The sequence below is a fragment of the Corvus kubaryi genome, unplaced genomic scaffold (assembly GCF_017639235.1).
Source record: "Corvus kubaryi isolate FWS band 111438036 unplaced genomic scaffold, C.kubaryi_AGA036_p1.0 37334, whole genome shotgun sequence".
Lineage (NCBI taxonomy): Eukaryota > Metazoa > Chordata > Aves > Passeriformes > Corvidae > Corvus > Corvus kubaryi.
This window is the reverse complement of record NW_024581108.1, coordinates 16,238,543-16,252,536: the sequence shown is the minus strand read 5'-3', so window position 1 is coordinate 16,252,536 and position 13,994 is coordinate 16,238,543. Positions and strand designations below refer to the sequence as shown.

The 13,994-nt window shown below is 57.1% G+C and overlaps 2 protein-coding genes across 2 annotated transcripts in view; both read right to left on the bottom strand.

The window, feature by feature from the left end:
- The window catches only part of DMAP1 (DNA methyltransferase 1 associated protein 1), a 31,403-nt gene extending 28,060 nt beyond the window's left edge, over window positions 1-3,343 (bottom strand). Inside the window, exons 1-3 of the mRNA XM_042030526.1 lie at window positions 3,252-3,343; window positions 2,724-2,879; window positions 36-127 (exon numbers count right to left, since the gene is read on the bottom strand). Coding sequence (XP_041886460.1) covers window positions 36-127; window positions 2,724-2,825 — 194 coding nt within the window. The 5' untranslated portion in view covers window positions 2,826-2,879; window positions 3,252-3,343. The remainder of the gene's footprint in view (window positions 1-35; window positions 128-2,723; window positions 2,880-3,251) is intronic.
- A 5,504-nt stretch (window positions 3,344-8,847) lies between these two features.
- On the bottom strand, window positions 8,848-12,524 carry LOC121665774 (Krueppel-like factor 2). Its single transcript, XM_042030527.1, has 3 exons — window positions 12,303-12,524; window positions 11,052-12,021; window positions 8,848-10,218 (listed from the first exon to the last, which is right to left on the bottom strand). Exons 1-3 carry the CDS (start codon window positions 12,393-12,395, stop codon window positions 10,043-10,045), a joined length of 1,239 nt encoding a protein of 412 aa, XP_041886461.1. The 5' UTR covers window positions 12,396-12,524; the 3' UTR covers window positions 8,848-10,042.
- Window positions 12,525-13,994: the final 1,470 nt, after the last annotated feature.

Here is a 13,994-nt window from a genome sequence, read left to right as displayed (position 1 = left end):
CCCCACAACCTGCACAGATGACCATGTGCTCTTACTTTTTGTCAGAATAGAGAAGTGCATAAACTTCTCGGTGCATTCCTTCTGGCCTCTTAAACGTCAATGTCTCTGAAGACTTCTTGGATTTTTTCTGAAACAGAAGAATTGCATTTTAGATTCAGAAGTAGAAATGTCCGAGGGACAACTAAAACCGTATAACCTGGTGCCCTGTGATGGTTTTTACTCTTATCTGGTTTTAGACACCTTGAATTTCTCCAGGAAAATGCCTGTTCCTGGTGGAAGACACTGACAGACAAAATGTACCCACTTTCAGTGATAGGGCTCACCAGTACCCCCATTTGCTGTTGCTGATAACACACTTAAATTCCAAGCTGAACATCTGGCTATAGATTGCACAGGCCAGTGCACTAAGTCTTTTCTTACTAGCCAAGCACTATCCTCTCTGAGAGGTATTAATGCGTTTAATTGATTCTCTCCTTTTTCGAGAAAATAGTAGGAAATGTCTTCCCAGTTTTTAAAAGGTTTTTGTCACTTTGTTCTGCAGCAGCTTCCGTTTTTACCAGCTGTGATCACACCCTTGCAGTAGCCCCCTGGAAAAACCACCAGTACCACCTACCAAAGTTCTCCAGCCCCACCTCCACTGTCCCATTTACACAGCAAACAATTTTTTGACAGTTTCTTCATAAGAGGAATTCAGTGTACACAACTCAATCTGGCCCCTAAACCCTTGTCAGAATTGATGGTTTCTGAGACACAGTCCAACTCATACCACATCTACAAGTTTCTCAGTAATCAACTGTATCAGGTGATCAGCTTTGGATTCAGGTAGGTACAGTAACAGCCACACTAACAAGTTACACTTCCTTTAAGAGGAAGAAGTTTACCGAGCATTTGGTCTAACTGTATTGTCTTTATAACTACTAGCCCTGTCACTACTATTACACACTTTTTTACCATATCAATACCAAATTTTAAATCAGAATATTTTTCAGTAGTAAAACTAACACTGCATCATAAATTGTGTTAAATCCAGTTACCTTTATCAAGCAAATTCAAGATCCCACTGAAAAAAATAAGTCCCTGTCATCTTGGACTGCAACTACTTTCCATAAAACTTCATGACAGACACGCATTATATCAGCACCTTTTCATCCCTAATCAAACACCTTTCTCCTAGTGTGTCCATCAGTTTGCCCAGGAGCAATGTAAGGCCAACCAAGGCAGTTAACCACAGGTCACCGCACACCCTGTGTGAACACAGGCTTCTGGAATTCCCCCAAAGTTCCCAGATTTATTAAAAGTTAATATCAGCAGGCCAGAGATCAGCTCAGCCAGCACTTTTAGGAGTTGAGAACAAATTACTTGGTCATGCTGATTTAAATGTTTTTATGCCTAGTAATTTTTATTTTAACATTCTCAGTCACTAATGGACTGGAAAGTACTTCATGGTTCTCTTGTGATTTCAAGACATCAATCTGTTTCTTTTCTAATTGAGAACAGATCTATTTCCTGAGCGAGTGCTGCACTGTTATTAGCAACTTTGCACTCTCCATGTGACAACAGCTTACACCTTTGGTTTGGCTTTGTTTCTGTACTTCGTAGAAATTCAGAATGGTTTGTTCAAGTGGCCTCCTGCACCCCTCCCAAAACTTTTCACTGCAAATTCCCTTCCTCCCTCTCCCCATTACAGTAAACTTGAGAAACCCATCTTAGTCTCTGCTCTGAAGAGACAGCCAGCCACCAGTACTCCTCTGGCTCTCTGCTGCCTAACACACATTTAAATCAAAAAACTCACAACTCCAAACACTCAGTGGCAACACTGCAGGCTGAATCCAGCCAACAAGCTGCTCACCAGACACTGTTCACCAACACAGCTGGTAACCGGGAATTTTAACATTTCAACCTTTAAATGACTCAAACTCACTGGTTTTCCATTATACCAATTACACCGTATGCCCTAGCAAGGCAGTGAAACCACAGTGCTTCTCTTCAGAGACAAAGGTTTCAGTGGAAGCAAACAATGACAGCCAGGAAGTGCTTTTAGGGATGGGATAGTTGTGTATGTTTAGTTCTGTTTTGTTTTTCTCCCCAAATACACAGGCTTTACTTCAAATCAGACCATCTCTGTACCAGAGAGCTCCCTGGGCACATTTCAAAGCACCTCCACGTCTCGTAACTACTCCTAAGTTCACCTTCCCAACATCTTGCAAAACATGGGACCCCCACGACCTTCCCCAAATTTAAAATACAGAAAACAAGATACTGTAGCACATTACCACACAGAATGCAGCACATCATGTCACACATCCTTAACAGAGCTTACTAACTTGCAACATTCCCACAGGCAATGCATCCCAGCTGTCCCAATCCCCAGCCACACACCTTCCCCACACAGGTTGGAAGACTTCTGCCATTCAATCAAGTCAGACAATATTTTCTTTCTTCTAAAACAGGTATTTCCATCTGTTTGGAGGCTAGATAGCATCACACTTCACAAAATGAGAATTTTAGGAGACAGCTGAAAATGTCATGGGGCCTGGACAGCTCAGCAGGACACCACTTACACAGCTCCAGCTTAAATCCCACACCAGATGCCACAGCACAGGTAACTAAGAAGGTACACGCTTTATTCCATCTTTTCTTTCAATATTCCCCCCAAACACCACATGCAAGGTCAGCCAGTGCCTAGAAATCAGGCAGCAGCCCCTCAGGGCACTGCAGTTCACCTTATCCGAGTTGATGATGTCCTTTTTGTTGATGGTGCCCGTATTCTCTGACTCCACGCCTCCCAGCTCCAGGATGTCCCGTACATCTGCCCCCGTCGCCATGTCTCCGCCTGCCCTCTGGCCTTCTCTGCGCCGTCCTGACCGTCCCCTCCAGCTCTGGGAGGGCGGGAAACCGGGGGTCGGGGGTTAACTCCCGCGGGGGTATCCCGGACTCATACAAACACGCGTAGGTGCGCGTGTTTACACATACACGCACGTATATCCGCACACACACACGCATATACATGCACACGCACACTCACACACTTATATCTACATAGACACACACCCCCCTCGGCCGCCTCCCATCCCCCCGCCAGGCCCAACAACGGGGCCTTGCACCCGGCGGGTCCCGGGGGTTCCGCACGCCGCGCCCGCAACCCGCAGCCCCGCGGGGGGGTCCCGGGAGGCCCGCAGGAGGGCGTGCGGGACGCGGCGCTCCCCGCGCGGCCGCGGCCGCCCCGCTCCGAGCGGGACCCGCGCACCCACCGGCGCCGGCTCCGCGGCCACCGGGACGTGCGGCGCATACGGCGGCCCGGGCAGCGTCGCTTCCGCTCCCGCCAAGAGGCGCCCGGAAGTGCCCGGAGCGCTTTGGGGGACGCACCACGCGGGGGTGAGCGCGAAGGATCACCGGTTCGAATCCCGTTCCAGGCAGGTCGTGGCCGCCTGCCCTGAGGCCGCCGGTGCCGCTTTCCCCGCGGCAGCGCCCGAACCTAGCCGGGTGCCGGCACCCTCCGCCCCGCTCAGGGCTCACAACGCGCTGGAGGCGCGGCTCGCTCCCGCGCCGGGAGGTGGCAGCACCGCCGCGCCCGAGCGGCGCCTCCGAGCCCGTCCTGCGGGGAGGGGGCGCCGCGAGTCCGCTGGTCGCTCCCACGCTCGCCCCCAGTTGCCGCGACCCCGTTCTCTCGGGGACTCTGCGATGGGTCGCTGCTCTCCCGGGGGTCCCGGAGCTGACCCCAGTTTCCCGCAGAGCTCATCAGGAGTTCTCCCGTCTCCTTTCCCGAGGCGCTCGCTGGTGGCTTTGCCCCGTGCCGTTCTCGCCGCCAGCCGTGCCAGGTGCCAGCCCCACCGCATGGCACACTCGGGCTGCTCGGCCTGGCTTCGTGTGCCACGGCGTGCGCTCCTCGCCCTCGTGCTCTATCCTCCAGAACCACAGAGCTCACAGGAGGCAGCCCGGAGTGAAAGTTTATTAATAAAACTGTCCCACTTCCTCTTCCCTGTGGGAAGAGATGAGGGAACAAGGAAAGGGGAAAAAGCTGTGGTGTGGGGCCAGGAGGGATTTAGAGAAATCGCCTTCCTGCCAGATCGAGGCAGGGCAAGGCTGCCTGGCAGAGGTTTGCCTGAAGCAGAAGGTTTCAGCACAGGACACTGAGGTATACTGTGATCTGCCGGCCACCTTGGATAGCCCAGGAGAGTGGGGGGAGTCTCTGAGCAGAATCTCTTCTCCTGTGCAGCCCTGGGATGAACTCAACCCTGCTGTGATGGGGTTGGTGTTGCATGGAATCCCTCAACACCAGCCCGGCTGTGCTGAAGTTACCACCATTCCCATCCTGCTGGTGAACCCTTCCCACAAGGACTGGCACATCGCCTCTGCATCAGAGCCCAACCAATGCCAGCGTGCCACAATGGGAGCTGGTGACACCCCCAGAGTACCATCTTTTGCCCCCAGAAATAATTTAATCCCCTTTCTGCCCCCTTCCACACTACTAGAGATGGCTTTTAGCATCTTGACCTTTCCACAAGGGCAGAGCTGATCCTGAGGTTTTGCCTGTCCTCCCTATTTGCTCTCAGCTCTGCCTCATCCACCCAAGTCCTCCCCCATAGCGTGTGTGGACATTGCTAATCATTTCTAGCACATTTTCTTGCTCTCTTGCCACAGCTGGCCTGGAAGTGGGGTCCACACTCCCCCAAGGTGGGCTTGAAGAGGGAGACAGGACTTTCCCAACTTTTGCAGTCTCTGCCTGCCTGGCAAGCCTGGTACTGTGTCTCCAGGGAGAGCTTTGTAAAACCAAAAGAGAGAACCTCTCATTTTGCCACTCACGGCAGGTCGTTCGCAGTCCATTCATGCCATTAAACAGCACTTATAGAAAACAAAAACCAGTTCCAAAAATAAAACCCAGAGACAGATGGGCCATTCAGTGCGTTTTTTGATTATATCTCCCACTTGTCGGCCTGACCTGCTCAAACCCTATCCCAACAGGATTCAATCTCTGCCCCAGCGCAGGGTGATCAAGCCTTTCCTCTTCAACAGCCTGCAGCACGTTTTGAGCTCATCTCCCCAAGGTAGAGGCTTTTTGATCTCATGAATGGTGGAGATTATGGGCAGCTGGAAAGTGCTATTCACAGCCTGCCTCCCCCACACCTCTGTAAGCCTGGGGAGCTTTGTCCCACCAGGAGCTGTATGGACCTGCAGGTGAAACACATCAACTGGGTGTTTCTGCTAACTGGATCATCAGTGGAGCAATTAGCACTGCTTCAGGGGGGCCTGGAGTTATTGTTTCTGGCCTGGATTTATTGCTTCTGGCCACTGCATCCCAAAGCTTGCACAGAGCAAAGGGGTAAGGCTGGAAACTTGAGTCACGTACCTGGTCCATCACTGAGAGTCCTGCACTGGGACTGTGCCCAGATCTGACCACAAGGGTCCTGCCTCGCCAGGACACAGGGAGAATCCAGGGAATGCAGGGAGTCAGGGAAAGTCAGCAATGATGAGGAACCCAGTGCTTCTGTGCTCTGGAACTTTGGCATCGCTGTTCTGTCACTGCAGCACCATCACCCATCTCCAGCTGCCCTGGATACCAGGGTACCAAGGGTACCAAGCCTGGGCGATCTGCCACCAAGCAGCTGGGTGAGAGATGTATCCCCAGATTTAGCCCTGGCAAAAAGGCTCCCTCCAGGCCAGCTCCTCACCCACCTTGGGATGCTGGGGAAGGATGCACCTCGTGCCCTTTACCCGTGCCCTGGCTGGCAAGAGTGACCAAAGGTGGCCCCAGGCCAGAGGTGTGCGTGCCTCCGGACCAGGGCTCAGGGTGTGTGTGTCTCCCAGCCTGGCACCAGCGGAGGAGGACAAGTGCAAACACTGTGGCCAGTGGGGTGGGAGAAGGTTATCTGGGGCCCGGCAGTGGAAAAACTCTGGTGTGTGACTAAGGCACAACAGCGTCAGGTGTGGGTCCAGGCAGGGCAAGTGAGCCGGGAATTATCGCTTCCCCGTGGGTTCAGGTGCCTGAAGCCAAATGTTTCCTAAGGGTGCGGTGACAGCCACAGCCCCGTTATCATGGCGCCTGGCCCACCCCAAGCAGCATGGACACGGGGGCCAGTTGCTGGACCTTCCCCCCATGGCAGGGATGGGGCACTTCCCACTGCTCTTCCAGTGGGGGACTCGAGCCCTGGGAGCATACTTCAGCAGGGACACCTTGGTCCTGGGGACCCAAGCTCCCAGGTTGTGGTGAGGAATGGCCTGTGTCAGCCCCTCCAAGCACTCCCAAACTATCCTCCCACCCTGGAGCACCCAGGCTGCATCCCACCCATAGCACTCTTGCCCCCTTCCCAGCTCCATGCTGTCCCCATGGGCCACAGCATCTCCAAGGTCAAGCCCTGGGTAAGGAACCCTCAGATCTGCAACACTCCTTCTCTCTATGGATCAGCAAACCCAGACCAGCTGTGGGATTTGTTGGCTGTAGCATGGGTGATCCACATGAGCTGGGTCCTCCCCAGACAGTAGAAACCCCCTCAAGTTTCTCTTTCACCCCTCTCCAGCTTTGAAGACCCCAGGGCCCCATGCTCCAGCTGGCAGGTGACTGCATGGTGCCAGGCCATGCTGTGGCCATGACTCATCCATCTGCTGGGAGGTGTTTCTCCATACCTTGCTCCTTCCTTTCCCCACTTGCCTCCTCGTTGGACCAGGTCAGTTGTACCCCAAAACCATGGGGCATAAGAGTTGCAGACGGTTCAGGGATCTCTGCACAGTTCCCAGGGTCCTTTTTGACAGGAAGTGACCAAGGTGGAAAAGGAAGGGAGGGAGACATGGCCTAGCACAGGGTTTTCCAGCTGACAGCAGGTGCATGTACCACAGGGATTGCACCCCAGCCGTGCTTCCCTCAGTGCTGCCAAAGGTGTGTTCTTGCTGCCCTCATCACTTCGCAGGGCAGGTTTTGCTGGGGACAGCACTGGGCAGCCTCCTCTAATGGAATGTGTCTTGGCCCAGGCACTTGGAAGAGGGTGTTTTTTATTAACAATAAATTAACCGTAATTGTCTTTTCCACTACAGCCACTCCTCCCCAGCCATGCGGTGATTCCCAGCCATGCTGGTCCATTTGACTGCCATGCCCCATTGAGCGCCTGAAGGAGTGCCTTGCCCCAGGCACAGGGGAGCAAACCCAGAGCAGCTTTGTTTGGAGGAGCCAAAGCACCTTCCCCTGCTCTCACCTCCATGTAAGGTAGCGGCAGCAGAGCCGGACCTCACTCTTGCCCTGGCACAGCAATGATGAAAGGCAAGGAAGAACTGGTTTGTGCTCTGATCTCAGAGCTGAACCTCAAAACAGCCGTGAACCGTCACTCTGGCTCCCAGGATGCTTAGGGAGGACAGGACAGCAGAGCCAGCCTTTCCAGTGGGACAGGATGGTTGGAGAAATTCATCGTTCCCCTGGAAATAAAAATAATAATCATAATAAAAACACAAAGCCAGAGATTACTTATATGCACACAAACACGCAGGCACGCACTCTCCCCATCTGGCTTTGCCAGCCTGACTCATCGCTAATTCAAACAGCCCACACCTTTCCCTCTCCCTCCATGTGACGTTTTGAACAAGTCTCCAGGGAAGAGGCACAAGTTTTGCCCTAGCTATCCCCTGGCATTGTAGCCTTGTACTTGGGTTCTGGTGGTCCCAGGAACAGGACACCCCCAGTACCTCATCACAGGCCACAGGGGTCCCAGCACAGTCACCCCTGCACAGGCACCTCTCAGAAAGTGGGGCAAGCAGAGGGTGGAGGCGGCAGTGGAAAGGACAAGTGATTGAGCCTGATGGATCTGTGACATTTGTGGATGCAGCCCCATGGTCCTGATCTCAGGCCTGCAGGCCAAACATGACATCCCAAGCTGCTGCCACCCTGCCTGGAATCACCCATGCTTTTGTACCTGCTCAAGGGCAGACCACAAGGCTGGGTGCTGGCCCCAGAACACGGAGCCCAACACCAAAATGTTAGCCATGTCTCAGGGGACCATCAGACCTGCTCTGCCATTCCCATCTGAACAGGAAAGGGTGGGATCAGCCCAGCTTCATCCCACTTCCACTTGCAGGGCAAGCAGCCCCAGGGCACCCCCCAGCCCTGGCCAGCCACCGGGGGTTGCAGTGGTGAGCAGAGGAGGAGGGAGCCACTGCCACCACCACCCTGGGCCAGGGCATCATAGAGCCTGTAAGTGTGCTCCCTGCACTGCCAGCATGGTGTCAGGTCTGGACACGTTCCTGCCTTCAGAGGGATTCGTGCATCACAGGTAATCAGCTGTGGGAGGGAGGGAGGGAGGGATGGAGCCAGACCTGCTTGCTGAGCTTGGGACCTGCCAGCATGCTTGTGCTGAGTCACCACCTATTAACGCAGGGAAACCTCAGCACCTGAACCCCGCCAAGCTACCGGGCCATCCCCAGGAGGACAGCAGAGACAGCACCCAGGACCAGGCAGCAGACACCAGCCTCCCTCCCGGTTGTGACCACAAGGCCAGTACTGCAGAGCTCCCGCTGCAAGGGACAGCAGGACAGGACTGCTCAGGAAGAATTCAGGACCAGCAAGGCTCTCAGTAGTTTCAGCTGCCATTCCCCTTGGAGATGACTCACTGCAGGACCAGTCACACCATCCCAGTGCCGCAATTGCCCCATCTGCAGATTAGGGAAACTGAGGCACAGGGAAGTGGGGTGACTCAAGAGCTGTTGCACAGGAGATGCTGCTCAGATGCCGAGGCTTGGGCGTTCCCCATCGATCCTCCGCAGCTAACTTAAGCAGAAATGAACATCGATGTAAATATTTACTGACAAACAAGCTCAGCCTCACCCTCTCCTCTTAGAAGAAACCTTTAAAGTAAACTCTCCTGGCTCTTTCATGTTTACATCTTGTTTATTTATTATACAGCAGATCACAATATTTCAACAGTTTGCATATAAAGAAAAGTAACATTTCAGAGTGCAAGAGACCTAACGTGCCCAAGCAGAGAAATGTTAATTAACAATATACACAGACGGGAACAGTGCACTTCCCAAAGCTGAGACTCATCTGTGTTCCCAGCTGGAAGAAAAAAATATATTAAAAAAACAGAAACATTATATATTACTGCTTTGTTTAATTTACAACTTGCTTTGCAGAAGCTGCACATAAAAAGACTCATTTTCTTTTGAGCTTTCTTTTTTGTCCCCCCCCCCCTCTACAAAAGTTTCAAGTATAGCAGAGACCTGGGCATTCATAGCTGGACTCCCCGTCCTTTACATACCAAATTAAAAAAGCAGCATGGGGAAGGTAGCTGCAGCAGTACCTGGTGTCATCCTGAGGGGAAGAACAAGACAAAATAAAGCAGACAAGAGCCAGAAGAGACATTTTAGGCTCTTGAGTGGAAAACTGTGGGAACGGCCAGGGCTGGACTGCTCAGTGGAGTCCCAAGCTGGTGACAGGAGCATCCCTACTCTCTATGCAAGGTGACACTGTGCTGCCAACACCTGCAAACCTTTATAGCCACAAGCCAGTCAAATCCCACCCTCACCCCATCCACTGTAGGTTTTGGGTCAGCAGGTTTGTTCTGATGGCCACAACCGAGACGACCAGCAACCTATTTCCCAGCACCAAAACCAATATGCCCAACTGGCATGGGTCTCCAGCCAAAACGCAGCCAGAGTCAGCCACCACACTCCCTAGAACCAGGGGAGTGCCAGAATCTGGGGGAAGAAGGTTAAGCTGATGCCAAATACAAGCCGGGAGTTCTGGGGACAGATCCCTTACGCACCAGCCCTCCCTCACTCACCAGGTACCTGGCTGGGGGGAACTCTCCAGGCATGGGGAGCTGAGTGATGATGCCCGGGCAGGTGTTTCTTGCGGCTTTGCTCCCCATATACATCCCAAAGCAGCCCTTCCCCACCACTTGGCTGGGCTAGCTCTCACAGCAGGGGCAGGAGGAGAAAACTAGTTATCAACTACAAGCAGAGAAGGCTGGTGGCAAGGCTGCTCCCCAGTGCCATCCCTGGCCCAACGCTATTTACACCGTGAGCTGGCTCCGGGGACATCAAGTCCGGCCGCAGCCACTGCTCACATGTGCCGCTTCATGTGGAGAGCGAGGTGGTCTGAGCGGGAGAAAGCCCTCTCGCAGAGGTGGCACTGGAACGGCCGGTGCCCTGTGTGCTTGCGGTAGTGGCGGGTCAGCTCATCGGAGCGGGCAAATTTCCAGCCACATCCTTCCCAGGTGCAGTGGTAGGGCTTCTCGCCTGCAGAGGAGAGGGGGTGTCAGTGGGCTTGGAGGTTCCCGCCCTCCCTATGCCTTCAGCTCTGTGCTACCCTACCCAGCACCCCCTTTTTCAAGGGAGATCCCTGATCACCACCCTTAGGGGATGGGAGCCCCACTGCGCACCTCTGCCTGCCCAGCTTTCCTTCTGTCCCCCATTTTCCTGCCCTTCCCCATGTGCAAAGGTCTGTCCTTTGGGCATCCCTGCCCCATTACAGCACCCCTCCATGTGCCCTTGCCTCACTTCAAACTGTTGGTGGTCCCCTGCTCATCCCTGCTGTGGGGTGGCACCATGTGCTCTGTCCCAGCTCGGCCAGAGGGTCGACCATACACCCCCCCAGTCTATCTCCCTACTCTATTTGCCCCTAGCCCAGGTCGAGGGCTGCTCCATGTGTCCCTCCAAGCCCTACCTCCTCAGGCACCCCCGGGCCCCAAAGCCAGCAATGGAGGCGTCACAAGAGTGGTCTCGCTACGTGCCTTGGTCCCCGTGTGTCCCTGCCCAGCCCCACCACGGGGGTCCTTCTGAGCACTTCAGGGGCCATCCTCACTGCTCCCTGCCCTACACGCAGAACCCCTCACGCGACCCTATGCCGACTGCGGGCTATCTCTGGGTGCCCTCACACAGCCCCACCACGGGGACCCACCGTGCACTCCCTGACAAACCGCAGGGGTCTCCTCCATGCGACCCCCGCCCCCGGTTTCACCTCCCCCGGCGCCCCTTAACCCCCCCGGAACCACGGTGGCGGGTTTCACCACGTGCCGGGATACCCCCACCCGGGACCGCCTGTGCGCGTCCCCGCCCCTGCGCGCCCTTACCCGTGTGGGTCCGCATGTGCGCCTTGAGGTGGGAGCTCTTGGTGTAGGTCTTGCCGCAGCCCGGGTATTCACAGTTGTGCGTGGCCGTTCGCTTGCGCGCCCACGAGCGGCGGCCGCGCTTGGGCTTGCAGTCCTCGGGGGGGGCCCCGGCCGGGAAGTATTCCAGCACCGGGGAGTTGGGCGGCGTGACCAGCAGCCCGGGCAGCCCCGACGGGCCCGGCCCCGGCCCCTTCAGGGGCTCCCTGAAAACACTGAAATGTCCATGAAACTGCGGCGGCGGCTGGGGGGCGAAGTGGGGCGCATAGCGGTGCGGGGCCACGGAGTAGTGGGGCGGCAGGTCGGCCAAGAGGTGGGGATCGGCGCCAGGCAGCGGCTCCTCAGGGGGCCCCAAGCGGCCATGGGGGAAGCCCGGGTATGGCAGCGGCGGCACCGGCCCCGGCCCGGGACCCGGCGCCACGCGTGGCTTGTGCTCGCCGCCGCCCGGTCCCAGGTACTCGGCGGCGGACATCCCCAGCATACAGGCGCGCTCCTCTGGCTGCTCCTTCTTGATGCGGGGCCCGAAGGACTGCGCGGCGTCCAGGGGCAGTGGGCGGGTTAGGGCCGGGTGGAGGGGCGGGTGGTGATGGGGGTGAGGATGGTGGTGGGGGCCGCCGGGCACCCGCAGCTCCGTATACTCCCTCCGCTGCAGGTCGTAGTGGCCGGGCAGGTCCGGGGTGAGCAGCTCAGCAACGTAGCTGTGGCCCTGGCCCTCGGGGTAAGGCGCCGGGAACTTGCCCGGCGTGGAGTACGAGCCGTCGCTGTCGTAGGTGGTGCCGCAGCTCTCAGGGGTCTCGGGCAGGGGATAGTTGGGGCCGGTCGGCCCCTGCCCGCCACTGCTGGTGTGCGCCAGGATGAAGTCCAAGTCCACGAACTTGCCCAGGTCGTCCTCCTCCCGCTTGACGGCAGCGGGGCCATCCTGCTGTAGCATCCTCTGCGGGAAAATGAGGCGTCAGGACTGGCGGGGAGACAGTTGCGGCGGCACCCGCCGCCCCAACACCGCGGCCCGCGCCTCCCGCTCGGGGCGGCGGCTCCCCCCAACCCGTCCGACGGGTCGGCACCACTCCGGCTACGCTGCGCCGCCCCCAGGGCGCCCTCCGACGGCGGGAAGGCGGCCCGGCCCGCCCCCCACTCCACAGACAGGCTTAGCCCCAGCCCGGAACGCTCTGCCCCGTACCCCCCTCGCCACCCTCTCCCCGGGTGCGAGGTGCTTACATGGAGCATGTCGGCGGGCCGCTCCTCTAGCGGCATCAAGCTGGCAAAAGTGGAGATAGAGGGCAGGGCGCTCTCGTCCACGGCCGCCGCCATGCCGGGCCGGGGCAGCGGGGCCGGGCAGGGGGAGCGCGGTGCGCGGAGCCCGGCACCGCTCCACTCCGCTCCCCGCGGCAGCAGCGCTGCTCTGCGCCGCCCCGCGCCCCTAAGCTGTTAACAGCATGGCTGCGCCCCGATTGGTCCGGCCCGCATTGATATTCACCGCCGCCGCCTGCCATTGGCTCTACTGCCGCCTGAGCCGCGCCCCCTCCGCTGGGGCTGCCCCGCCGGGCGGGGGTCGGTGGTTGCCGCTGCCCCGACGGCGCTCGGAGCTGGCGCGGAACGGGAGAGGACGGGACAGGGCGGCGGGGTCCGCACGCCCTGCTTTGCCCTGGTCTGCGAGAGTGTCCCACGGGGGAGAAGAGCTAGGGGTGCTGCTGTAGACTGCGGAGGCCAGAATCGTGCCCGCGACGTGAGCGGGATGAGGCGCCCTTAAGCTTTGTCCGCACTACGAGCGGGGAGGGGGGTTGTAGGTGGCAGAGCCGGAGGTCCCCCGGCACCCTCTCCCGAGTGGGGCAGGGGTAATGGCTGTGTCCCATGCCCCCGTGTGTGGAGGCAGAGAGTCCCGGAGGGATCTGGCGCAGGGGTGCAGGTGAGAGCATTCCAGCCGGTGTGTCGGCCGCTACACTTGCCACGGGGACCACCGAGCGCGTCAGCGAGCGAAGGTGCAGTCTCAAAAGGGGGTGTTTGTGCCACCGCAGGAGCTGAACTAGATAGCCGAGCCCCGGTGCCCCCACACCCCCGCGCCACTCGTTTCATGTAAGCGCACCCGTATACGAGCCGCGTCCTCCCGCGCCGCTGCTGTCGGTGAGGCAATCAGCAGCACAGAGCGTACCAGCTCGCATCTGGCTGCGTGCAGGGTGCGTGTGCGAGCCGAGATAACTGCTCGTCGACCCTGTCGGGCGCTGGCACCCTGCCGGCATCACCTCATCTCGCCCCACAGCCCCCACGACACGTTTGTCTGCCCTCCCTGGGGACAAGTGCTGTGGCTGAGTCTCCGATCACCCTAGTACAGGGGGACATGGGCCGGCTGTCCCACCCTGAGCAGCCCCTGGGACAGTGCTGTCCTCCCGAGGGCTTCCCATGCCAGGGGACGCAAGGACAGCAGGTTGTCCCACCTTTCAGGAGACACCCAGGTCATCCACCCTTTTTTGGCTAGTTGGATCACTGCACGGAGACCCAGGGCACTGGGCAGGCCTCCCCAGGGGCTCTCTGCCTCCCTGTCCGGCTCACAGCAAGATCTTCTCTGTTTGGCCCCCATCCAGACAGTACCAGGAATGGCCCTGCTACTGTTGAACTCGTCAAGAAGCAATGGCCCTTATCTCTTGGAGCCTGTCTCCCTGCTTTCTGGGGCTGTCCATCTCCAGATACCTTTCTAAGAACTGAGGCTGCTGCCTGCTCTATTCAGAAGTGAGGAGTCAATTAAAAAAAAAACAAATATAAACACCAAAGGTGAGGTGTGCACACACACCACACGCACATGCCGCTTCTGAATCCAAAGCTACTCTACCAGTTGCTTTCATCACCGTGCTTTAATTATAAGGGTGGAGCATTGCAATAAATTATTTCAGTAATCCAGTGGAACAACAACAATTC

Bases quoted from the DNA above. Each gene is read 5' to 3' on its own strand.
- LOC121665774 (XM_042030527.1), bottom strand. From the start codon at position 12,395: ATGGCGGCGGCCGTGGACGAGAGCGCCCTGCCCTCTATCTCCACTTTT. The intron at 12,022-12,302 runs GTAAGCACCTCG...ATTTTCCCGCAG, and splicing joins GGCCCGCCGACATGCTCCAT to AGGATGCTACAGCAGGATGG. The intron at 10,219-11,051 runs GTAAGGGCGCGC...TCTCCTCTGCAG, and splicing joins GCACATGCGGACCCACACGG to GCGAGAAGCCCTACCACTGC.